Source organism: Centruroides vittatus, unplaced genomic scaffold (assembly GCF_030686945.1).
Source record: "Centruroides vittatus isolate TY-2023 unplaced genomic scaffold, ASM3068694v2 scaffold_2707, whole genome shotgun sequence".
Classification (NCBI taxonomy): Eukaryota; Metazoa; Arthropoda; class Arachnida; order Scorpiones; family Buthidae; genus Centruroides; species Centruroides vittatus.
In genome coordinates, this window is record NW_027122692.1 from 732,457 (window position 1) to 758,831 (window position 26,375).

At 36.5% G+C, this 26,375-nt stretch overlaps 1 protein-coding gene across 7 annotated transcripts in view; it reads right to left on the minus strand.

Moving 5' to 3' along the window:
• shep (alan shepard) overlaps window positions 1-26,375 on the minus strand; it is a 205,514-nt gene that overhangs the window by 27,879 nt on the left and 151,260 nt on the right. For all 7 annotated transcript variants that reach the window (XM_067285516.1, XM_067285514.1, XM_067285517.1 and 4 more), the window contains one exon: window positions 9,151-9,383. In XM_067285516.1, coding sequence (XP_067141617.1) covers window positions 9,151-9,383 — 233 coding nt within the window. The remainder of the gene's footprint in view (window positions 1-9,150; window positions 9,384-26,375) is intronic.

The window sequence follows — 26,375 nt, forward strand, 5'->3', positions numbered from 1 at the left end:
ATTGTTATACAGGGTGTATCAGTACAGCGGTTACAAACTTTCAGGAGAGATAGAGTACACCTAGATGATGGGAAATTACATAGCAATGCATGGTCGGAAACACTTTTCTGGCACAGTAGTGACGACACAAAACACAAGAAAGAAAGGACACGAACAGAGTGAGAAAACATGTTTATTATTCTTAGTACAGGAAAAATCGAAGAAGGTGTTCGAAATTATGACCCTGGCTGTGACAAAGGCCTCACATCTCCGGCACATTGAAGATCTAACGTTGTCGAAAATACCGGGCATGTCCCGGACTTCCCCAGCAGCTGCCATGATGCGTGCAACAAGTTCCTCAGCACTGTTAATGGGAGTTTTGTAAACTAGTGCCTAGATGTATTATGTACACCAGCCAAAGACATCCCAGCATTTTTACTGTACTAAGAATAATAAACATGTTTTCTCACCCTGTTCGTGTTATTCCTTTCTTGTGTTTTGTGTCGTCACTAACACGCAAGGAAAGCATTTCCGACCATGCATTGCTATGTGATTTCCCATTGTCTAGGTGTACTATATCTTTCCTGAAAGTTTGTAACCACTGTACTGATACACCCTGTATATATGTTATGAGAGATCTGTGCTGACATTTCATCTACGAAAGAGTAAAATTTGTCCAAAGATGCAAAGATTATTCCTACAATTTGATAAGATTAAAGACATCCCTTTTGTTCATTGAGGCAGAATTTGTCTTTTGTCATTGGAATATCTAACAATCTCCAAACCCATTTGACAAGAAGGAATATACAGAGGGTCATGTGTGGTTCCCATATAAAAATGAACAAATGAGATGGAAGAAAGAATACATAGGGATTACAACAAACCTTAATAATAAACATCTTAAAGAACACATGTATAACAGAGAATGGGCAGTATTGTATGGCTTTGTCTAGAATGGCACAAAACAAAGGATCAGTGGTAGAATGGGAGGAAGCTAGCATTATAAAACTGGTACACTCACTAACATTAGTGATGAATTTGGAAAAAGTTGAAATTTATAGAAGTAACCTTTCGGGCAGATGTATACACTATAAGGATGTCACAGTATTATCCACAGCATGGAAGTATATGGTCGAAAAGAACTTATTAAAGAATAGTGTATATGTCCATACAATCAAAAACTGATATTGTGAATGTAATTTTTCTTTTTTATCTATTTTATTTTTTGGATTCAAATAGCTCAATATTCCAAAGAATTTTGTATTTTAAATGTGTTCTTAACTTTTCTATACAAAAAATACAGTTATCAATGCTCCATGATTTTTAAAAACCTGAAGATGGCCTGTAGAACAAGTTGAAAATGTTATACCCCATTCACACTGAGCATTTCAATCTAGACTGTGATAACATCAGCGAGTGGTGCCGTGGTTTCAATCTCGACTGAAATGAGGTTCAGTCGCAATTGACTGGAGAGAGTTTGTGAAACTAGATCCAGTCATAAGAGTTCCTACAATCCCATGCACATGAGAAAGAAACAAGATGGCTGTGGAACACAAGCTGGGCTATCAACAAAGAAATAGAAAAGATATTTGGAGAGACGATGAGATCCGGCTATTATTAGATATATGGTAAGAAAAATTATGTGTGTTTAACCAAAACTTCAATTTTGTTTGTTAGTGTGTTCATGACTTATCGAGTAGTTATGTCAGTTTTATCATGGTGTGCAATAGCTGGATTCTTCTCAAGTGGACTGCCTGTGTGAACAGCTCGACGTTCGACTAGCGACAGTTACAACCGAGATTGTGGGTAAATCGAGATCAAAGTGAGTCGTGGATTGTGTGCAAATGCAGTATTACAGTTAATAAATAATTCTCAGTGAGATAAGGTGTTTTTGTGGAAGTTAATTAATACTCAGCTAGAATGCTTCTTAAGTGTAATTTAACATTAACATATTCATATTAGTAGCTTTAACAGTTAGTTATGTAGCATACTTTTGCCTTAATGCCACACGGGTTCATTTGTAACATCAAAACCATTCACATGTTTCTAAGTTTTGATTTTACAAGTTATCAGTTCCAGCTTTGATTTTGGATTTTAGAATGAATTCATTCATTCTATTGTGCATAAAAAAATAAAAAATTATCATCACTAAAAACTACAGCTTCTTATTTTGTCTACTCTTTAATATAATGCATTACTAATGTATAAGAATTTGTTGATACAGACAAAGTGAAGGAAGTTATGGGAATGGCCTCAAATATCTGTAAGACCTCAACATATACAAATCAGCACAGAAAATTATAGTATAAACAATCACTAACAGTAAATAATCAGTGAGACAAAACAAAATATGAATTTTATTACCTTAATTCTAAAGTATGGAGTTAAAGAAATATTTTAGAAATCTGCCAAAAAATAATTTTAACAACAGCCTTCTATTGAAATTTCTGATAAAATTATCTAACAGAAGTTAAAAATAAACATGACAAAGACAAATACAAAACTCAGCATTATTTTTAAATTTATAAAAAGGAATTACTTATAAAGAAGCACTAGCTAATAATCTCCATAACAGACTCACTGAACAGGTTTCACAGTCATCTTTCGGATTTCAATTTGTAGCAAAGTCAGTTATAAGTAACGTGACTTCCTTCAAACAAAATCCAAACAGGAAATTAGTGAAAAGAATGTTACATTCCTTCATAAAAGTTTCACACTTTAACGGACATTCTCAATTTTCCCCAAAGCCGTTTGCTCGGTTTCATTTCTATTATTAAATCACATATCGGTTTATATATTACATAATGTTATATATTAGTTTATTTATACGCATTTGTATTTTGTATTCCATTTATGGAATGTATTAGTTCCGATCTCGTTTTCTACCCGAAGATAGCCTGTGAATTAGGCCGAAAATGTTCGTTTCGAATTAAATATTTCTCTCGGCAACTGAAACGTGTTTTGTATAGGATTAGTTTATATTATTTATACTCTTGTATTTAAAGGAAATGAAATGATTTCGCCAAGAAAAACTGCTTTTTTTACATTGTAAGGGCCAACGTTTTAATTCTTTGTTAAGAATTGCATTTTACAAAATCAGCATCTCTGAATACAATTTTTCTACTAATCTCTTCCAAAAGAAAATTAAAATGTAATTGTGTGGCTTAATATAACTTTCTCACGTATATTCCTTATCGTGTATTCAGAATCTGACCTACATTCATCAGGAAAAGAAGGAAAAAATATTCATTAGCTAGCTTTCTGATGTATTTAAAACCTAACTTTTAACAATTCCTTTGTTTAAATAAAAAAGAAAATTAATTATCCACATAAATACCAAACCAAGGCATATCGAATTAGTTTATTATATAAACGAAAGCATTAAGCATGGCACATTTTAAACCACATTAACTAAATTAAAAATTATGACAACATTCTTAGAAACTAATTATAATTATTGATCAGACCAAATTTTGGAAACATGGTTCACCACTAAATATCACTCCCAATTTAAGAATTTTCACTTCTACTTTATAAAGTGACCTTCATTATTTCATTTAAAAACATTTTATCCTTACATTCACTTTCATAGAATCCGACAATAAAATCAAACACAGTAAAGATCAACATTATTTGTAACTGCCTAAGTAATGTACTAACACTTAATAGTTTGCAGATAATTTTATCATTAAATGTAACTCTAGATAAAAGAACAAGACATTTAAGATTCATTTGTTCTCTCTCAAAGATTATTATGCAAGATATTTTAAAATTGTTAAAGTATGACCAGTAAAGAAAGTAAAAATTACAAAATATGCCCAAAATAGTATCCTTTTCTGTATATATAAAATAACTTTTTCCATATCTCGTCTATTAAGTATTTTATTCCAGTCTATGTATCGTCGCTAATGAGAAACAAAAATGAAACTTACCCAAATTACTGAAGTTTAAACTAATTTAACGTTAACATGTTTATATTACTAGCTTTAATGGTTAGTTACATAAAATCTCTCAACTATATTAGATGCAAAAGCAAAATGGTATATGTATTTCTTTATAAATGTCATGAAAAGTGTGCAAATTTGAATAGTCAACAGTTTGTTCCTTAACTATGCCCCTTTTATGAGTTCTCACCCAGTCTAAGATCGAGTGCCACAAACACTCCTTCCATACCTTACACAAGACCACAATCAATCTAGAAATTTTTATATTACTTCAGAGTCTCTTTTCACAATGTAACGGACGATACAATTTTAGCTTATAGATCGATCTATTGTTTATATCAATTTTCTTTCTGGCAATAAGAATAGCCGAAGTCTCTAGACATCACACATTGTCACAATTCCATAATTTTTATTTCCATTTAAATTTATTCTCTTCATGTCAAAAGAACAAAATCCCACAACATAGTCGCAACCTTCCTTTTAAGGCTACTCTCCACCCGAATGAGTAAATTTGTTAAAAAGTCACTCTAGTGTCAGTTAAAGCCCTAAAAAAAAAAAAAAAAAAAAAAAAAAATCGACTCTCTTTGTGACGATTTTCCTTTTGTTTAAAATGGATGAATTGTAAAGGTGAAACATATTCGTAGTTAAAAAATACTTATATTTTTGTTTGATGCCATAATTTTGCTTTAATTTGACAATATTTATGCTCTTCAAACTTTACTGTAAAGATAAGGGCAACAGAATAAACAAACATTTAGGAATGCTAAAAAAAACGACGCTTTATTTTAATTACTGCATATATTTTAATAGAAAAACACCATTTAAGAATAATAAATAATTTGACCTAAATTACAGTTTTGTACTTTTACTTTTAAAAAGTACAAGTAAGAAATTAATTTCGAATTAAACGTTGAGATAATGTACGGGTAACATACATACTGCGTTCCTTAACACCCAAATCTCTAAATCTAACCTTTGTAGACGCAGTCAAAGATAACGACAATTTATTATACGCATACTTTAATTCTCCGTTACTACTCCAACGGAATGATTTAAAGTGTTTGATTTTAAAAATACGAAAATAAAATTGCTTTCGAATCAAACTGACTTTTCTATTGTTAATGATTTAAAATCTATCAAAAATTTGCACTCTTTTATAAATTGTGCTAATGTACCAACCAGTACATGTATATGTAAATTTTAAACAAAATACGTAATAATATTATTAGTAATGTAAAATTAAAAACAGAATAATTTGACAGAACAAAAACATTACGTAACATTAATAAAAGTTACGAAGCTTTAATTTACTCCAAAGTACAACATTTCCAAAACAAAAATCTAATCTCCTGACCTGTTTTATAAACCTTTTGCCAAAAATATTTACTTATTATTTAACATTTAAAATTTTCTACTGAGATTAAGCATTCTACTTGAATGGGCGAGCGGATGTAATTTATGTTCTTTAACCTTTTATAAATTACACACTGAAGAATTCTCTTACTCCAAGTGATATACATACACTTTCCTTACATTTTATCTCTACAGATGTTATGTTTCGAGAGATTATCTGATAAGTCGATATTGTCTTTTGACGATGACGACAGAAAAAAAAACCCCAAAAGCAATTAAATACAAAACTGATAAATTCATACTTAACAAACTTCCACAGGGAAACACTTAAAAATATTATTCAGTTAGAATTACAATAAAGTAATTAAAACAATGACGATCGTCACAGATTACAAACTAATGAAGTTAATAAATTTGCATAATAATGACCAGAAAAAGTCGAGTTTACTGAAAAACAATCAAAATGTGCTCATGATTTTTGAGGTACAGAAATGTGCCCAAATAATTTTATCTGCCCAGAAAAATAATTCACACGATATAATAAAATGAGAAATGATGCAGTCGTAAATACTCTGTGTTAAACGTATTTTCACTTGCAGGTAAAAAAGAAAGGATAATGTCAGATAAAACAAAAAAAAAAAAAAAAAAATATTATTGTCTGTTAAATGTAATAAGGAGACAAACTATCTTATCTAATGCCTACTACGAACAAAAATTAAACAATATCCTCTATAAAGAAATTATAAAAAGATTCAGTTTGGTAGAATTAGACAATAAAAACGATGCAAACATAGCAAACGTCTAAGATTTCTTATGTTCCTTGTAAAAGCCCTGTTATAACTATATTAAAAATTTAAATAATTTATCATGGTTTTTAATTAACCTTTAGATTTCTGGGTAACTTTTGTGCATTTGAACAATGTTTTCCCCCGAATTTTAAGTTACCTCGATTGCTGGTTTTGTAACAATTTACACTAGGTTTGTGTCACTTTTCAACGTAAAAATAAAATGAAGTTTTATGCCCTCTAATGTAGTAGACACCCAGGTTCCTTTTGCGGAAAATTACATAAACTTTGCGATAAATAGAATAAAAAGTTTTCGTAGCTCTTTTTATTAAAAAAATATAATAATAATATATAACAAATATCAAACTTAAGTTAACATTGCTATTAGTTGCAGACTTCACACATTGTTTTGCTTGCAGAGTGATCATTAAAAATTGGCTTTAAGCTAATATGATGGTACATCTTTCAAGTTTTGCATTGTCTCCAATTCAACTGCTGGGAAAAGTGCAATTACAGAAATATGCTCAGAAACATCGTGAGCTGGCCAGTCCCCAGCTACTGTAACTAGTTGTCTGATTTGCTGACAAAGAACTACAGCTGACGGTTGGTTGGTTGATTCGAGTTTTTTCGCACAAGAGCCATATAGGCTATGCTGCGCCACGACACTACAGCTGACCCTCGATAATTCGACATGCTCGGTAGTCCGACGCATCTCCCGTCAAGGTCACCGTAGTCCCCGTCCTGTTACGTGTCTGCTTGCACAGAAGGATGTTGCAACACGAATCTCCCACCCCCAATTCTTACACGACAACACACATTTCTTGTGTTTTCCGTGAGCAGTTCTGTACGTACTGTATTATTTATGCCTATACATACTGTATGTACATTTATTAGCTTCCATATTTCTTTTAATAAACATGTTTTAGTTAACCAAAATGGGTGTTTCATTTCCATATTAACATAGGCAGCATTTTACTCATAAAATGTAGGAATATTGTAGGCTACTGCTAGCAAAACAATGCCAAATATGTAATCACTTTTGGTAATCCGACACCCCTTTGGTCCCATACCTGTCGAATTATCAAGGGTCAGCTGTATTTCCATAAAGATATATGTAAAATGATTTCCAATTATTTTTTGAAACAGTGTTTTGAGCTTTATGCCAGGCATGCATAACTGATCTATAGGCTCTTTCATAAATGTTTTCCACAAATCAATCAATCCTTGGATTGTGCCCTACACGTGTTATATACGTATACAAGCAGCAACATCAAGGACCTTGACCATATTGTAAAAACAAAAAGTTAAGATCGAACAATTTGTTCTATGCTCACTATATACTTGGCTAATATTTTATCCATCGTGTTGACATGTCCTTTGGTTTGGTGGTACAATTTTATAATTATTGGTTTCTCAGTGGCAGTTTGTTCTACTTTGCCTGCCATAAGCATTGATGATAGAATAATAACCGATTTGTTCATTTTGACTTATTCTTTTTGGAACAAAATTGCTTTTTTTCCAATTGTAAAATTAGTCTAATTAATGACGCTATCTTTCGACACTTGCATATTAGGAGGCAAGTATCTTTTTTCCAGCACTAATAAATATATATTTTATTTCTTTGGAATGTTTTTTGCATTGCAAAATTTTTCCACGAGAGCATTTGTAAATTATTTTTTCTTTCAAACTTTCTTGTACAAGTTTCTATTTTGCAGGTTATGTTTATATCTGCTCATCTTTCTCCCAAATAAGCAATTTCTGTTTATCATCATCATCAAATGTGATGTACAGTACATCCTTCTACACATTCAATATATCAAATGTAAAATTAAATAATACAATTTACCATTAATTTTGCTTTTTCTTTACTTACATCACTTCAAAATACATTGTTCTTGTAAGCTTTTTAATGGTCATTTATTTTTAAAAATTTTCGTTTCAGAACTTTTTGGTTTTATTCATAAACAGAAACATTATCCGAATATTAAAAAGAAATAAACACTACTTTACTACTATATTCTAATGATTAAAGGAAAATAAAACTACTACTGAAATCTTACCAATGTTAAAACATACCTAACTAAATAAAATAATAATAAATACAAACTATTTAAAATTCGGCATCAATTTTTAATAAATGCCTTCAGCAGCATTACTAGCTACTGTCAGTAAAATTACAACACCACACCAGAAAGTACATAATGATGAACACAAAACCAATAACCGGCGTGAAGAAAATTAAAAACTATCTCAAGACGAACGTTTTCTAACTCCAGAGTTCTTCGGGTGCTATAATGAAAATTCAAACCACAACTGTAACTCAAATTAACACTTCTCTCAAAGAAGCTTTTACGTTCCCATCTAGTAACCGTTATAGACCCGAAGAAAACTCGAGAGTCAGAGAAAACGTTTGTCTTGAGATAATTTTTTGTTTTCTTCACACTTGTTATTAATTCTGTGTTCATCGCTAGCTATTGTCAGGTTCAAATATAGAAAATTCAAAGTAAGGAGCATGTTAAATTCAAAATATGATAAAATTTATTATTAACAACCTCTAAAATTAATAGTTATTAATAAATGTAACAAATATAAAGATGAATGTCTGTTATGATCGCACCCAGTGCTTGTGTAATTAAGTACCGTACATCGTTACTTAAAATGTAAAATATGCCAGACAGTGAATATGTCTGAATTCCTAAGGTTCGTGTGGGTATTCAAATCCGTATTTATAAATTTTGACAGTTTTTAACTGTTTGGTGAGTGGGGCGGCGATCTTTTTGATGAAAAAAATAGTCACGTAAATCTTATTTTTCAACCACGTTTCTGTGTCATAATGAAAGATTGAAAAATGTGTCAATAAATAAATAGAAATTATTTTTCAAATAGGCATCACTTTGGTAATCTCATACTAGTGCAGAAATTAGAGTTTGTAGTACAAAATGGCTGCAAACTCAAATTTTGTAAATAGTTACATCACTTTACACTTTAATTATTATTTCATTAAATATTTTGTAAACATGTTCTCTTCTATATTTAATTTATTAGACAATAGGAATTACACATAAATTAAGTATTTTAAAGTAACTTACGGAGCACAGAGGGTAAGCAGGTCTTTGTCAGTGGTGTTCTGTGTTAAACCTCTAATGTATAAGTTGGTTTTGCTGAGTTGTTCTCCACCGGAAGAACTGCCGCTTCCGCCACCTGATCCAGATCCCGATCCCGAGCCGGACCCTGACCCGGAACCAGAATGGGAACCGGAGACGGGCGTCCCGGTGCCAAATACCGGCGGCGAAGCGGCGGGAACTCTCGTCGATGAATACGCCTGCAGATGAGAAAACACCATTAGAGATGACATTGATTTTTTTTTAAATAATAAAATTTGCCTGTTTGTAACAATATATATTATATACTTTAAATTTCATGCACAGTGATTTAAGCAATAAGCATTACTTGAAACATTCCTACATTTCATTTTCATACCCAAATTTTAAAAAAGCAACAAAGAAAATTTTTCCAGCAAAGAGAAACATAAAATATCACTATGTTATTTAGATTTAACATTCAGACAACACAATGATTAGAACTTTATTACGGCAATAGCAGTACCTATTGAAAAATTCTAAGCAGAGTTATATGTAAAAAAAGTTTACAATTCTTATTCAGCAAAATAAAACATAATAGTCTTGAAGGGGCCTTGCAAGAACCACATAGTTATAGTTCTCAACTATTTCTATAACAGTAAAAGGTTAATGTTACCTATGGTAGAGAACATGGCGGCTCGTCTCTGAAACAGTGGGGACGCATGTTTAACCTAACCTAACCTATTGTAATAAATTACCCCTATTCTAATAATTTGGTTGGCAATAATTACGGTAACTTACTAGAATAGGTGTAGGTTAGAACATGTTCAGAGACGAGCTGCCACGTTCGCTACCATAGGTAATATTAACCCAGTAAAATATACAGTTCACATAATTGTATTAGCATTTTATATCATTCCGCTTGACTATCATGTAACGGTCTTTCCATTTTACAAAATCTCAAATGTACTAATCACAAAAGTAAAATTTTAAACAAATTAACAGTTACAAAAAATGGAGAACTTGCACAGCAATTTAATCACTTTTGCAATAATGAACACCAAGACACATTACATCAAATTTACTTTTTAAAAGAGAAACTTTGATTTACTATCCCCATTTTAATAAAACCAGCAAGCAGAATTTAAAGGCATCTTTAAATTACTCACTAACGCTTATGCATACGGCCTAAACTAGAACAAAAACCAATGCTACTAAGAAAATTTATCGAAAGTAATAAAATAATTTGAATTGAAAATTTTAAATCACATAACATTGTATATTAGGACCAGTGATAATCGATGTAGTAGAAGTCGTAAGCAACTTTATTACACTATTCTGTAGATTAATTGGCAATAGGTTATTTTTTCAATTTAAAACTGATAAAAGAATATTCTAAATATAGAAAAGAGATGATAAAAAAACTATCATTTATTTTATCTGCGTACACGATTTGATACGCAATGCATTACCGTTAATTACGATTCTTCTATCGCTCCCTTTCGAATTTTATCATCTTTATATACAAAAACAGTTTTTAAATAATGAAAACTAACATTTTTAAGCATGAGAATTGCATGTGGAATTTATATAAAGCATACTATAATACTTCGTTCAGCCATAATAATAATTAATACATACAAGAAGTTGATTCAATTATAGCCCGATTAATAATCCGGCACTAATAATTAAAATTGAAATGTCAAAAATTCCAAATGAGGTATTTGACTTTATCTTTATCTATGTAAATTCACCAGTGAGACTAGTGCCATTTAACAAAATATGTCAACTACAATTTTATCATTTGAATCTCTGTCGAAATTTCGATCGGTTTTGCATAAATCTCCGATTGGAAATTTGGGAATAATGTTTAATTTTAAGTATTAAACTACTAAAAATACTTCCAAAAACAACAAAAACATCAATAGACAATTTATAAAAATTACGTCAACTCGACGCGAGATTCAAATCTCGTGATTTTGATGTTAGGCAATGATTAAGTAATCTACACGCGATTAAATATTTATTTTAAGTTTTCGATTCTTTAATAGTGACATTTCAAATGATTTAACTATTTAATTTAGTTATTAAAAAAATTCGATACACGAACAAATTGAAATAAAGTGAAAGAATTTCAATTTTAAAATTCGTTTCAGTCATTTCTCCGAAAATAATAAGATAACGACAACAATGAATTAGTAAACGCATTTTGCAATTTACTACACGAAGAATTTTTTTTTAATTTGGATATTTTACTTATCTTAAAGTTGAACGCCAATCCATTTAAAGTCAATAGTAAGAAAAAAAACTGAATATTGATCTCTGGCCAACCTAGATCTTGTGCCAATCAAATTTTGATCAGTTTATTGTATTGTAGAATGTCTCTTCTACCAACCATAGGAACAGTTTCATCCAAATTACAAATTTATTCACAAACTGAATGCTTTCTGTTAAAGTATAAAACTTAAACAGACCTATTTAGGTGGATGTATTAATCATATATAAGCAAGTCGTTGCAGAATTAAATAATAGAACCAATAGGGTAGTAAGAGTCAAACGCAGCTAAGAAAATAGACATTTAAGATTCAAATTTACTTTTACAATAGCTAAAATACAAATAATTAGACTTTAAGAAATTAAAGAAATCTAAGGTAAATACTTTGCAAAATATGTTGTAATATATTTAACAATATTAGTGTGTTGAACGCCCACCAGTGACCGAGCGGTTCTGTCGCTAAACACGGAGTTCGGTCGTGGGTTCACACCGTGCTCAGACAGGCTAGCCACGTGGAGTTTTCCGGTTTTCTCCACGTTTGTAACACCCGAATAGGGGCCAGTTTCCCTTACAAGACCTCCCGGAAGGCATTTTCCCTCGCACGTCATCACACACCAGAGAAGACAACAGAGAACCACTATGGTTGTAACTTCCCCCAGGATACACTTGGCGCCTGAACTAACCACTAATTAACCTGTGCCAGGTGCTCGCTCACGTCAGGATTTCTGATATGGCACACAAAGAGAGAGAGAGAGAGAGTGTGTGTGTGTGTGTGTGTGTGTGTTGAACAAAAAATTCTGATCAAGTTTAGAAATTTAACAACAAAAAAAATTTTTGACAGGTTTTAAGCAGAACGATTGGCTTATCCAGAGTATTAACTTCTTAAAAGTTTGCTAATTCTACTCTACACTAAATTCCCTTTCAAATGATACATAATAAAATCTCATCCCCAAAGTTAAAAACAAACAAGACAGATTTTTACATAATTTCTACTTTAAATCAAACCATTTTCTAGTTCACTTAAGAGTTGTCTAACATCCAAAACTTGGATCTGAAAACTATATACATACCAAGTTAAATACTTGTATTTTTTACTTTATTCTTGCCTATTAAATTTGATTTTTTTAAGGATTTTACACTCGTAATTTTGAGGAGTTTCAAAATAAAAAAACAACAAAAATCCAATTAAGAAAGACTGCACTTCCGACAACTTGCAAATAACTGACAAACAGTTATCGAAACTTAAACAGAGTACAGTACAGTAAGCAAATTTATTTTAACCTTTAGGAATTTACAGTTCAAAACCACAAAAATATTTTTATACACAGACGTTCTGTAACTGTGTTTTTGGAGTCTTATTTATTTGGTAAACCGACGCGTAGAACACCTTGTATGATGATATTTTATGCTCCTAATTTATTTTCTACCACAAAAATCAAATATGTGGTGAAATAATTCGAAAGAAAATTATCCCAGATTGTCTTGAGAAGTATTTATTTAAAAAATGAGTAGAAATTGCGACAATATTTTTGCAGTTGGCTGTTGCTAGATAACTAAGTTATTCATTTGGAATTTTGTGAATTTCTTTTAAAAAATTTACCTCTTTTTTTTTATTTATTTAAACGTTGCACTTAGAGCATCTTTCGAAATAACACCTTTTAAAGTTATTTCCTTATTAATTTGCAAAATACAGTTCTCTTGTAGGAGAAACAAAACTCTCTTACCCGCAATCGTCGTCAAACTAATATTGGTTCTGGGTTGCGGCAAAATTTGTACGGCACGTACCAACTCTTGTCGAAAGTGCCCCTATTTCTACCGAAACAAAAGTAAACAATTTTGTACAATTTGATAGTCCTGGTAGTGCTTATGTGGAGCCAGGCTGCACATTGTGCTAATAAGTAATATTAAAAAAAGAAGTCCAGCAAGTGTTTCATCTAATTAGTCATACTGAATAAATACACTGAAAACTGACATGGAAAAACTGTTGCTATTTTATTATTATTATTTTTAAATCTGATTTTGTACAGGATATCCACAGAAAAAGGCTTCTTAGCTGTAGAGAGTAAATATTGCTTATGTACAGTACTTTACAATGAAAGAGGACTTTAAACAGAGATACGACAAAAAAATTTATGATAAATTATCTAGTAGTAGTGGTAGTACCCACTTTTTGTTTTTGCAGTTAGTCAATCCTTGATTTAACCACAAGTCGTTCGAGTTGTAATTTAACTAATTCAAATCATCAGATTAGAATATAAGAGGATAGAGGCAGCAATCAGTTTTTTTAATTTATCATCACTAAATAGTGAAATAAAATTGAATACAATTTAGAAATTATTAAAAGTATACTTTTTGTGGTAAATTTTTCATAAATCACACTATCTGGCTAGATCCTTGTAGTATGGTTCATTTATTAACGTACATTTTCAAAAATATAAATCTTTCTTTAAAGCAAATATCCCCATCTGCAATTTATTTTAACCATACAGGCAATTTCGATCGATACGTACCTATTTTAAATCAAAAAAGATAAATCGTAACTCTCGTCGTAGAAAAAAATATTTGTCTGCCGTCCAGCATTAATAAATTAAACGATAGAGTTAAAAAGTTTAAACACAGATATAGATAAATTATCAGAAATATAAACACTGGTATCGCTAGTAGTATTGGAAGCAAACAGTTGAGATCAAAGTTTGCCGAACAATTTTAAACAGTCTACGTGAACATAGCCGTTAACTCGTGGAGTTTCAAATGTCAGAAGCAGTTTCGTTCTACAATAGGAAGCGCCTATTTAACCCAATTAGTAAACATTAATTATACGAAGTACCCAAAAGTATAAATAAATAGATAAGTTAGAAAAGTAATTATCTAGTATTTAATAAGTAATACTTCCAATTAAGCAAACATTTCGAATAATTTCTGAACAAGAATTTAACATCATACTAAGCTTATATTAAAATAAATAAAAGAAAAACCTTAACACCTAAGCATGTTTATGAGATGACCCAAAGAATATTGTACTGCTACAAATTCTAGTATATCATCATCATCAAGCATCGTGTTTTTATAAAATACTTATAATTTTTATATGAATATTTTAAAATGCATTTATAACGGAAAATATTATGTATTTTGTATTAAATTAACCCACAAGTAAATTTTATTTACGTTATTTAAAATGAACGAGACGGATCCTCGTTTCCACAAAGTGAAACTTTCCGTAAAATTTAATTAATAAATTCTAATAGTCTATATGTTAAGTTACTTCCACAGATTGTTTTAAATACTTTTTCACACATTTAAAATTCAAATTATAACTCATCTTTCGAATGACAATCCTTTCTCATAGTTGTCACTCTGATGTAATATGTACCAATTTGATTCCGGTGTATGAGATAACAGGAAGGTTTAAATAATTAATTTTATTTATAGAAGAGAGAATGTTTTTTTCTCTAAACTTAATCTTAAAATTAGGAAATATATCCATAATTTCGGATTTGTTCTATATAACAATTCAACTATGTCCGATAATCTACTGCTTTGTCCATTGGCATTTTCTCTGGGACGTCTGTTTATTATGACTTGTCTTGGTAAAAGTAAAGTTAACAGATACATACACAGCATCTACCCGAATGCTAAATTATTTGAGAGACACAACACGAATCATATATTTGATACCAAATTCCATAAATTGTTAATGCACATAAACGTGGACCATATTATCTTTGCAACTGATGTGACACCTAAGGATGTATGTTTTGCATTTTCAGGATTTAATGTATTTAAAAAAGGGGGAATATATTTTATTATTTCTAATTAGATGACTCAGTATATAAATAAGTAAATAGGAAGTAAGCCACATTGTTACTGATACATATCTATCATTAAAATATTTCAAGTACGATAAGAAAACCTTTAAAAACGAACATTGGTCGTTTAATCTGCAACGCTCGTCTTCATTACAGAATTATTTACCAAAATTATTAACAAATTTTTAATTACACGTCTTTAAAAATTTCATTTGCAAAATATGAGTAGGTCAAATCACACATTATTCGTCACATAATTCATTAACTGTAAATAGAACCACAAAATCATTATCTGTAGGAAATGCAGCCGTTCAAATAAATAAATATCATAATTTTCAAATGTATGTGTTTCTGACATGCAAAGAAATAGGTTATGCTTCTTTATCTCAAAACATTACAATGCATAATAGTTCTTTTCGAAATGCTCGACTAGAGAGGGGGGACAGATGTTCCGTAACAGTGACGACGACTTTGCCGGAAACGTTAGGTCATCGATGAAATCTATGGAGTAACACAGTTTTTAATAAAATATGAAGTCTTTGTTATTGTTCTACTGGTAAGTCAGTTTTAACTAGAAAATATCCAATTGACAAATTTTTGAGAAGATCTTCAAAGTTACTTTCGAAATATTCCTCGACAAACAGAAGCAATAATCATAACTGGAAGGATAAGATTTGCATTTTCTCAATTAAACTTCAATTCCTTGCATCATCCTTTCTATTAATTAGTGCCAAGCACTCTTTGGCAATTATAAATAGCAAATTTTAATTCTGACCAAACCCGTATTGAATTACTTGTAATAGTTTCATTGCTTTATACCTTTGTAATTTCAAATACACTATTTTTGGATGAAATCTGGCATTGTTAGAGAAGCTTTTCACGTTACACCATAAAATATACAAGCAATTTTCATGCATCCAAGTGATAAAATGTAGCTATGACGTAGTAAAGTAAGATGGCACAAAATCCGTAACTATAATCATTCACAAATTCCATAGCTTATCAAAAATATAATTGTCGGAATTTTGTTACTACAACTTCTCAAATGCTCATCTTTATCAACTGATAATTCAGAAAAGACAAACGAGGAAAATTTGATTTGACTCTTTCTACTCCGGGAGCACCGAGGCCAAACTCGGCCGTTCATTAAAATACCCAAGAATTCGACCCGAAGCTCATTTCGCATCATAATTTGCAGCATATATCTTTTGCGTCAATTTCACATCAAAGAATATACTTTCTGAAAAAACAAACAGGACTCTAGAAAACCACGGGTACCCGAGAGTGGCACTAATACGTTTACCCTCCCCTCGGCTATCGACCCGTCCAGATTGCTCAATAATAAAAGTTTGTAATTATTAATTACGGAATATTTTATTAACTTTGAAAACAAATATGCAGAAAATTTAAAACTTTATATTTACAATTAAAATTACTTTAAATAACACCACAGGCTTGACTTCTAAATTGCCAGCATTTTTAGCATATTTATACCTACTCGAGAACAAGTCAAAGTAAAATATATCATATTTTCACATTATATTTGATATTAGAATCAACGCCATTCCGTCCCATTTTGCTTAATTTAAGAATGCCCGAGAACCGCATCAAACAAGTCAAAAATTTCAAACTTCTGAATGTCAAAGAATGTTTTAAACGGTAAATGTTCGATTAGCGGGGAGTCGGACTCTCCGTCGATTACAAAAAGAACAGAGAATTGCACTTCAAATAATTTTTCGACTTGGCACAATCCGTTTGCACGTCCCTTAATCGTATTTGCATCGATCGCTTGAAAAATTGCTGCGCCATACAAAAAGAGTTATATAAAATCACAGAATAATTTTCAATTAGCAGAACTTTCTAACTGTATATTAAAATGCTCCACGGAGAATTCACAAAAAAAACTTATCTTTTAAGTTTCGAATGCATTTAACAAACAACAGTAATAACACAATAAGCTATATTGCTGCAAACGTGTAAAGTTATAAAGACATCGAGCCCACCAAATACAAATTTGCAATCTAAGCCACGCGACGGGACATCGCCGTCCCCGGTAGGAATCGAAGGACTCCAAAAACCAAATGAGCAGAACGTGCCAGCAATGCCGAAACAAGAGCTCCCATCCGGCCTCCCGAAAAAACAGGAGAGACAGAAAAAGATCCCAGTAAGAAAAGTATGGGTGGCGGAGATCCGGCACGCAGTCTCCGGCAGAAGTCCCGAGACGGGATGCCCACCGCATCCCTCCGGCATCTCCCCATTACCAAGTTTCACACTCTGGATAAAGTTACACAAGGGATTGCCAGAAACGTCAGAGGGGACCCAACAGAAAAAAGAAAGCGAAGTATTGTCATAGAACAACAGGATCAAGCACACAACCATTATAGTACATCAACAGAAAGCTTGGCAAGAACTAGTCTGTAAGATGAGTCTACCCCAACGAATTTCCGGACGGAGGGGGGGGGCGAAACGGACAAAAAAGTGTCGACACTCGATTGGGGTGACGTAACGGTAATCGAATCTCGGCGGCCCAAAACGAACCGTCGAGGAATTCGAGAGCCCGAGGCATCGAGCAAAGGCCGTCGACCTCCGTCCCCGGAGAGTCCGCCGCTCTTCCGACGTCAAACATCCATCGTCTACGGCGAAAAAATGGGGGGGGGTATGGCGGGGGAAAGAGAGCAAACCGGGTTCGGGATCTCCCCTACCAGAAAACGCGAAAAAAAGGCGCAAACCGGCAACCGCGCGGCGGAGCCCGGGCCTTCTCGGCGGACCGCCTTACATAAAAAGGGGAGGGAAAGTCGACCCGCCGGAGGTCACTTCCGGCCGCCACCAAAAGCTGCCCCCGGCGGGGGAAAAAAAGAAAGGAAGCGGGGAAAACGAGCCGATGGCGACGAATTCCTACGGCGGCGCCGGAAAGGTTCGAAGTTTCTCAGAGGTCGGAGTCGTCCGAGCGTGAAGCCGTAATGGCTTCCGACCGTCTCGGATTAACAACCCGTACCTCGTTCGTTTTTCCGGCAGCGGGGAACATTCGGAACCACGGCGACGACGAAAAAATCCCGCGAGACGTGTGGCCGTCGGAACCGGAAAGAGACGTAACCTCGTCACAACATTTTTAAAATTTATTTTAACAGTCCCAAACGGCGGAAAGGGAAGGCGCGCGTCCGGGAACCCTATCTGAGGTCCGACAGAACCGAACTCTTCGCCGGAAGCGCGCAGAACGGGGGAGAAGGCGCCGTCCCGCGCGCGTCGCTAACCCGAGAAAAAACGTGGCCGGCAACAGGTGGCATCCGGAACGCGTTCCCGAGCACCTCTATTTTTAGAAAGGCCGACCGCGGGACGACCGAATTCCTCTCAACCCTCTGTAAACATCTCCGTTCGACTCGAAGCCGTCCCGGCATCCGGGTCCGCGTTCGAGAGAAAGAAAAAAAAAACCCGCGTCCATTGTTAATCCGGTTTTTTCCCTTTGGAGAAGAACGCGGGAAACCCGCCATCCGGCGCTCGAATCCGTCGTCGGCCCTCGGCCACCGACGGTAATTAGTGTTGCTTAACCGGAGGAAACAGACGCGCGCGGCATCGACGACAAGGTCACGCACGAGGAAAACTTTTTCGTAACGAAAGTCTTTCTCCAAACACGTCCGACGGAGTACGGGCGCCGGTCGAAGGCGCGCGCCGCGCGCGATTCAAGCGGCGACTCCGACGCGCCCGCCAAAATCAAAAACGGGAGCGAAGGAGAGAAAAAAAGAGCCCGGTACGCGCAGTTTCCCATCCCAAATCGTCCGTCCGCCGCGTGGCGGGGGGGGACGGCCGGACCGAGCGACTTCCGCGGCCGCCGGCCGGACGGCCACGCGCCGCCGCGCCGGTCGGGGTACGGGTAGACGGCCGCGTGACGTCACACGCGTCTCCTCCGGGGATCCTCCGCGCTTCTTTCCGAGGTTTCCTAACCCCTGGCGGGTCGCCCCCGAGGGAGAAGGCCGGGATTCGGCGCCCGACGAAAAATCGGCTCACCTTTCTCTGGTGGTGGTTTCCATATGTCCCCTTTCGTCCCTGAAAGTTGAAGTCCCGGTGAGCGTTCCTGTTCGACTGCTGCAAAGACGGCTGCATTTTGGAGAGGAGGGGCAAGGCGGCCGGGGGGCGGAGGGCCCTGTTAGCCGCGGCCCGCTCCCGCCGCCGGCCGAGAAGGCAGAGGCGCGAAGGCCACCGTGGCAGCGGCAGAGACGTGGCGGCGGGGGCCCGTCCGATCCGCGTATAAGGCAACTATCTCGGAGCCGAGCGGAGGCACGGAAGACGGAGCATGGAGGCAAACAGACGGACGAAGCTAAACTATCGGCCGGTAATCCCCGATAGGTGGGTGGGGCGCCCGGCCGTCCTCGCCGGCCACGGTGGGGCTACGTAACGCTGGCGTCGTCGGCTCTCCCCTCCGTCCCGCGGCAACCGAGGAAACTACGCCCACTCCGGCCGACGATCCTGCCAATAATCGACCGTTCGACACCGTCGATCCACATCAACGAACCGACGATAACGCTTCCACCTCCTTCCTTTCCGCCGACTGCCAAAAAAATCTCCAAGCCGAAAAAGGTGGGCGGTTACCTCGCACCGACCGTCGCCTGCCGCCATCTGGAGGCCGTTCGGCGAACCTTTCGCGCAGAATCTGGCCCCGCCGGTCGCGCCGCCCCCCCCCCGGAGAGACGAGACGCGGCGGTCCGGACCCCTCCTCCCGCGCTTCCGCCCGGCCACCGGGAGGAGCCCCTCCCAGCCCGCCGAATTTTCGGCATTCCTTTCGTTTTTTTTCCTCCGCGCCGGTACCGGATTTTAATACCCCGCCTCCCGCTCGCCTTTCCCTTCCCGGCAAATGACGGAGGGAAATATCCCCAAATCTTCCCCCGTCTTCGGAAAATTCCCCGAGCTCCTTACGAAAGTCGGTATAAGATCGAGTGACTGAACGATGACGAAATCCCGACCGGACTCGACTCTACGTGCGCATTTCTTCTTCTTTTTTTTTTATAACAAAGAACAGTCTCTTCGGCGGCTCGAAACCTGTCCTCGATGGCGCGGACGACATTTTTCGGACCGGTACGATTCCCGGCGGAGAAGTGGCAGACTTCCAGTTCTCTCTCCCCCTAAGTCCTGCCGCCGGATAATAATCCGGCGGCGGGACGGGGTTAGGCGGGGGGAGAAAGAGCGCCGCGGGAGGAAACGCGGAGGTGAAAAGACGGTGCGGAGCGTCTTTTTTTTTTTTACTATAAAGGTCAAACCGGCCGGGACCGGAAACGCCCGGAGACGGAAATTAGCCAATAGAATCGGCCCGACGTCCCGTTAAATTATCGGACGTTATCGTAACGGGAAACGACGCGTACGCGGCGCGAGACGGAAGGCTTTTTTTTTCGAGGCGAGCGCGATTCCACTCGGCCGGAAGTGGGTCCCCGACGAGAACGCTCTTCCCGACAACTCGGAACCGAAGTTCACACACTCTAGAATTCCGTTACCACCACTCGGCCGCTCGCGGTAGGTTCTCGGTCGGAAAAACGTACAAAGCGGGGTATTTTTATTCTTTAAAAAGGCACGCGCTCGACCTAAATTTTCTCAAATTCTAGAAAATTCTTCCTGGGAAAAAAAATGCTCCGGGCATTCCTCCCTTCCGTACGCGCAGGGCGACGGTTGCGGAGAGAAATTCGTGAAAGACAACGACGATTCGGAGTTTACACTTTTATTTTATTTTTCTTGGGGGGGGGCATCACGCTGCGCGTTCGTGCAACTCTGCGCCACGTGATGATTGGCCATTTAATGTGGAAACTACTAACCGGCAGCGTGGCCACCGATCCGCCATGGAGAACGAGGAGGGTTTCGATCGTTCCCAGATACATTAGAGAAGCATTTGGCGCGGAGGGTCCTACTTGGCAGGCCGGGCGCGCTTCGGTCGGGGTGTCGTAATCAATTATTAATGCCACGTTTAAGGCCGTCCAGAGCATTAGCCGAATTCCCGGTACGACGGACGCATCCGTTATTTCCCAATTACCATTCTAACCCGGATAAAAACTTCGCGGCGTTACGCTCGGACGGACGTCTTCGTAATCCGCCGCCGTCTTTTCCCTTCGTTACGCCGTCCGAACCCGTTTCCGAAGTATCTTAGTTCCCTTAAAGTCGACCTTAACTTCGTTACGTGAGGCGAGAACCCGATTGCCCTCGGCTGCCGAGCGCTAACGCAATAGCGAGGTAAGCCCAGCCGGTAACCGTTACGCTTCGCTGCCGGTAACCGTCTTAAGAAGCGTTCGAGCATCTCTCGAAGATTCGCATCTCCGCGAACGTAACAGAATTTGTTTACCAAGCGTTCGTCGTGCCCGTTAGTAAACATTCTCCAAACGCTATAAAGAGGGAAGAGATCAACCCGAACGAATCCGATTTACGAGCGTAACTCTCGTACTTCGGCGCAGAGCGTAACCCGGAGGGATGGGCGAAAAGAAAAATAAATAAAATTTAATCGCTATCAAACGTTACGATGAATTTTACATCGAGTTCTGGCAACGCTTCCCCCTTAAATCGATAGGTGACGACCGAGAGGAGAGAGATTCGTCGCCAAATTAAGAGAACAACCCACATCTTTCTAACGTGTCAGGGGTTCGCTCGCTAAGGGGGGGGGGAAGAAGAAGAATAAACAGAGACTTCGTTCCAACAGAATACACAACTTTTGCAAGTTCAAACAATAACGGACGGACGTAGCCAACTGGAGAGAGAAAGAGAGAGAAGGGACTGTACCCTAGGGTGCGATTTTTCATAGAAAAGAATGTGCGCGAAACACTAGATTAAAGGAAGACAGAGACTTTCAGTCACGAAACTACTTTAATTAAACACTCGCTGACTTTTCACAAATATCAACCTTAATAAGAATCGTAAATTCTTGATTATCCGAAATTTAAAAATAAAATAGCATCCGTACAAAGGAAGTTTTTGGAGAAGGCATATTCGAACGTTCTTCTTCTTTTTTAACTAAACACTAGGATCGACATAAAGAAAACATCAGTTTTTTTTTAATTATTTGCCTAACTTATTAAATTCGAGACGGTCGATTTGTCTCACGCCTCTCTATTAACCAGATTAGGAGTAAATTTGCCTTATACACTAATTTAATCGAGTGATAGTGCTCCGGGTACGAACACGAAGCCTTCGAGTGGGGAAAAAAATATTACAGAAAAGTCGATCTTTTTTATAATTTTTAGTTCGTTTAACACAATAAACCGCGAGAGAAATTTATCTAGAACCTGCTCCAAAGTGTTTTAAAATCACGTTAGCGAAAAAACAAGGTGTTTCTATAATCCCAAGCGGCACAGAGAATCGAAACAACTCAAAACAATGTAGCAAATTACGGGGAGGGAAACGATCATTTATAGTGTGTCCTATAAATTCGGAACCAGAGGAGTTACGCTGATTTTTGTTTATTCTTTTGCAGGCCAGTCACGGCGCTAAGAAGGGGCGAATTCGAATTATTTCGAAGGTGAAGGAGAGTTTAACGGGCTTCATCGCCGTTCCACCTACACACAGCTGTCTGGATGTGCTTCCGCACCATCGAAGTAACTCCAATTCGTCCCTCCTCACTTAGGGTCGTACTTAACCGTAAAACAACAAACAAAAACGTAACTCCTACCGTTATAGAACACGAAAACCTACACGTAGCGTTACCTACAGTACGCGTATCATCGTCTCTAGCAAAAATTCCACCCCTCGTAATTCAGTTGGACGGGCAAACAAACAGCTCAACGCATTTCCCCTGTTTGTTTTCGATGTTCTTTCCACTTTAGTTATTTCTCTTCCCTGGAGAAGTCAAAAATTAGATTTCGCTCGTTTGTCCGTCTTGTTATTTTTGTTTTAGGTGTTTTCCTTTATACGTACGGTCGCACGTTCCAACTTTTCCGCACGAAAGAATACGAAAATATATATATATATATATATATTTATATATTCACGTTTCTACGTTTACGTTCCCTCGTCTGATTATAAACATACGTCTTCACGGGACCAACCTCATTTTTCATCATAATGCGGACTTCATCCAGAAGTTTGGGAACACGTGCGCTAGTTTTCGAATTTCGAAACCCACCGAGAAAGACGTTAAATCGCGACATTTATATGATAACGCGTATTTGTTAAAGCACAGAAGCAAGCGAGAGAGAGAGAGAGAGGAAGAAAAGTGGAGCAGGCGGCCGGAATTAGGTTTAGAGAAATTACAACTCTGGAAAGTAGGCTGCTGCCTATCTCCGAAATCTCGAAAAGGGGAGAGAGGGGTATTCCCCAGCCAGAAAAGTCGACTATTGTCACATTTTTAATTAATTAATGGCAAAATTAGTCCGCGAAACGAGTTTTGCATTTAAAGAAACTACACTTGGGGTCGGGTGTTAACGGCTGGGGAGCGGGGGGGGGTGTTTGTCTATGAAGCAGCGAATTATTTCCGTTAAGAACCATTTAAGGCACAGTTTTAAGAGAAGCGAAGTTAAACATCGATAGAGCCAATCGATAGACGTCCTAGTCGACACCGGAATCGACATTTCGGAAGCAGAAAGTCATGCAAATTTATGGCGCCCGAAAAAACCCGAGGGAAAAAAATTCGACAACACAGAAGAGCGATATAAACTAAAATATATATATATATATATATAGAAAGATCGATTTATTCCTGCCTATTACTCATTTATTTTTTTTTTTTTAAATCGCACGTTAGTCAAGCGTAATCCAGAGTTTCTGCCAATTGCTATATACAGGAACGGAAATAACAAACTTACATTATCACACTAAACCGTTCGAGTAAAAATTCCGTAAATATGCCAAAAAAATCGAACCCCGCCATTTTACACCACGATAAATACATAAATATTCAAAATATCAAAGAAAATCCACTCTTTTCCCGGTTGTTCCGGAGCAATTTTCGATCAGATGAAATAATCCTACAGAATTACAAATAACGAAAGAAGGCTTTGAATGCTTCTCGACTCTGAAGAAGAAGAAGAAAAAAAAATCCCCCATTTGGTCGTAAATTCCTGCTCGAACATACCCGAAAATTTGCAAATTCTAACAGGTAATAAATGAATTCGTGAAACTTTGTACTCGTTTCCGTAAACCGTGCTGATTCCGAAGAGCGGGCAACAGTTGAAATTCTGGTTTTTGCAATTCGAAATATTTAACAAAAATGTAAGAAAGAGCAACCGCTTTAGTACGTTTTATTCCCACTCCTCACAAGCGACTCTCTCCATCGATTCAAATTTTTATTTTTTAAACGCTTTCGTTTAACATGCTTTGCATCCTATCCTCGAATCTTGCGGCTCAAATTTCCTCCACTTCTAATTGAGATAAAAGAATCCCCAAAATTTCGGCCTAAATCCGATGACAACAATGCATTTTAATGATGTTCCAGGAAAGAGGCCTCACAACCCACCATCCTCCCCAACCCAAAACCCGATAAACATAAACAAATACAGAATTTAACCGTGAAGTGCAGAGTGTAAAAATGCATGGTGGTGATGTTTACCACGAGGACGGAGCTGCCCCACCGTCCTAACCTGGAAAAGCATGACCGACAAAGGTAACAATACGGTTAATGTTACCTATGGTTCCAAGATGGCGGCTCGTCTGATTCCAGCAAGGAAACGGTGGGGACGCACGTTCTAACCTAACCTAACCTATTCTAATAATTTTCTTGGTAATAATTACGGTAATTTATTAGAATAGGTTAGGTTAGAACGTGCGTCCCCACTGTTTCCCTTCTATTTGCTGGAATTCACAGACGAGCCGCCATCTTGGAACCACAGGCAACATTAAACAAAAAGGTATTAAAAGTATTATCTAATTTTTCACTTATTACGTGTGAAGTTAGAAGTGTGGTGTTTACTCTCTAATCTCCGGAAACAGGAGAAACAAGTATTCTTGCGTACCGACTGATATCAAACGAACTAGAGATTTCCAAATTAATTTAAATATTAAACATTTTGTGCGTGCGTGCGTACATTTTTTTTTGGCAAGGTTCACAAGTGTGCATGCCAACGTAGAACAAACCGACAAGAAAACATATGTCGGGCAGATGTTTGTATAACAGTAGTAGTGGTCGCAATTAGACAGCCAACGGTATTGTTTGGGTGATTAAGATAAGAAATATTATATTTAAAAAAACGTTCAATATGGTAAAAAAAAATACTAAACGAAAAAATTCGTCATAATTTAGTGGGAATTTACACCTGTCCGTGTTATTATCACCATTTCAAATATACTGTAAAATTACATTATCGTTTTTCTGATATATTTAATAGCACTTAAATAAAATAATAATACATAATTAATTTATGTGACTAAAGTATTCACATCTAAATAAGTAATTACACGGATAAATAAAGTCCAATATATATATATATAACCCCACGGTAAGAAAATAACATTAGTTCAGACAGAATAAAAAATTTGTCACCAACAATAAAACCTGCCATAAAACTGATAGTCCAGAAGTCACAAGATGAGGCAAAAACAATGCTTAGAGACCATTTTTTTCACATTCAATTTGTAGACAATTTCTAGAAGAGTGGACTTCCAAAATTTCACGTACTGTACATTCAAAATGTGAAATTTCAACGTTTTAAAATACAATTTAAGACAGAAAAAGCTATCCAGGACCTTATCACTCCCCTAAAAATCATTCTTTTATATGAAAGAACTAAGTTGTAGATTTTTCACATTTTCATGAATTTTAAAGAGGGGATGAGTCCTACATTTATGACTGATCCAGGCCCCATCTTACACGTGTAATGCCGAAGATAAATAATGAAGTAAAACAGTATCAGTTACTCAGTTTGTACATTATACGTGAAAATGCTACAATTAGGTGATGTCCAGGAGGCAATTACTCTTTAAACAATCAACTATCTCATGCAATATTAATTCCTAAGCCATGGCATAAACTAAAAATGACCTGCTTCTGACAGAGAATTAATGCAAACAACAATTTTACTTTACAGAGTTATTTAGAGATGAAAAACTGTAAACAAATTTCATACAATGTAAACAATATAATGTTATTTCATTAATTTTTAGGGGGAAAAAAACCTCACTAGCCACTTAAAGTTTATTATTCTTGCAAAATAAATTATATTATTTATAAATTAAATTTACATTTTTATGTTCAA